The sequence below is a fragment of the Myotis brandtii genome, unplaced genomic scaffold (genome assembly GCF_000412655.1).
Source record: "Myotis brandtii unplaced genomic scaffold, ASM41265v1 scaffold632, whole genome shotgun sequence".
NCBI lineage: Eukaryota > Metazoa > Chordata > Mammalia > Chiroptera > Vespertilionidae > Myotis > Myotis brandtii.
In genome coordinates, this window is record NW_005370419.1 from 133197 (window position 1) to 134409 (window position 1213).

Consider the following 1213-nt stretch of genomic DNA (forward strand, 5'->3'; position numbering starts at 1 on the left):
GCCCTCTCTCGGCACTTCCGTGTCACCCCACACGCCCACCGCTGCCCTTGTTTTCTGGAACCTCAGGTCTTCCCTGTGGGGCTGACAGGGACAGTCGGGCAGGGGCCGGAGACAGGAGTCCCTCCACACCCCCCAGGTCCCAGGCTCCTGGCCCGCACGGGCACCCCCACACCAGGACTCCCTGACCCACCTTGGTCCATGCGGCCGATGGTGGTGTACTGAGCGGCCAGGTCAGCCCGGGCTGCTGGGGTGTCAGGGACGAAGTAAGGCACCTGAGGCAGAGGGGTGGAGAGGCCACATCAGCACAGAGGCCGGGACCTGTCCAGCCCTGAATTGGACCTGAATCCTCCTCCTGGGAATGGATCAGCCCCCAAGCCCACGGTGCTGGATGCACCACCTGTGTCCTCACGCCTCTCTCTGCAGGCCCCGCAGAGGGGACCTGGACCCAGGTCACAGGGCCACTTCCGAGCCAAGTCACACCTGGGGCCGGGCTGCGAGCTCGCGGAGAGCCCCCTACCTGCACATCCTGGGGGTCGTAGACCTGTGGGGTCCAGTCTGGGATGCGCCCCATGCCGCTCTCCCCGTTGCCGAACTTCTCGCAGAAGGCCCCGTACTGGGGCTGGGAGTGCCCGCAGCGGTGTGGGTCGTGGAAGGCGACATACAGGAAGAAGGGCCTGCGCAGGGCGGGGCCTCAGTGCCAGGGCCCGGTGTGCGACCCTGGGAGCCCCCTCCTTCGGGCAGGAGCCCCCTCGGCTTTGCCTGCTCCCGTCACTGAGAGTCTCCTGCGAGCCTCACTGCCTCAGTTTCCCCAGGGCCCTCGTCCTCTGACCAGGTTCACTGGACTGTCTGGAACCTTCTCCCCTACCCCACTCCACTGTCTGGAGAACCCTCTTAAGGAAAGATTCTGGGGTGCGTCGCATGCCCACCGCCCGGGGTCTGGACTGAGGCCTCCGCACCTGCTGTCCCCCGTCTGCAGGAACTCCCGGACCAGCAGCCGAATCCTGGTGATGTTGCGGCCCACCTGGAGCACCGAGTCGGTCTCCTCCGTGTGCGCGAAGTCGAAGGGGAACACCGCCTCCGGCCCCACGTGCTTCTTCCCGATGATGCCTGGGGGCGAGAGGCCGTCCAGAGTCCCCACGGCCTCCCAGTGCCCTCCGCGCCCTTCTCCGCCCCAGCTCTGCATGGCCTCGACGCAGACTGCCCGGGCCCAGGG

General features: G+C 67.6%; 1 protein-coding gene across 1 annotated transcript in view; it reads right to left on the reverse strand.

The window, feature by feature from the left end:
* SGSH (N-sulfoglucosamine sulfohydrolase) overlaps nt 1–1213 on the reverse strand; it is a 5237-nt gene that overhangs the window by 2921 nt on the left and 1103 nt on the right. The window contains exons 4-6 of the mRNA XM_014528381.1: nt 957–1107; nt 518–674; nt 191–272 (exon numbers count right to left, since the gene is read on the reverse strand). Of these exons, the coding sequence (XP_014383867.1) occupies nt 191–272; nt 518–674; nt 957–1107 (390 nt within the window). The remainder of the gene's footprint in view (nt 1–190; nt 273–517; nt 675–956; nt 1108–1213) is intronic.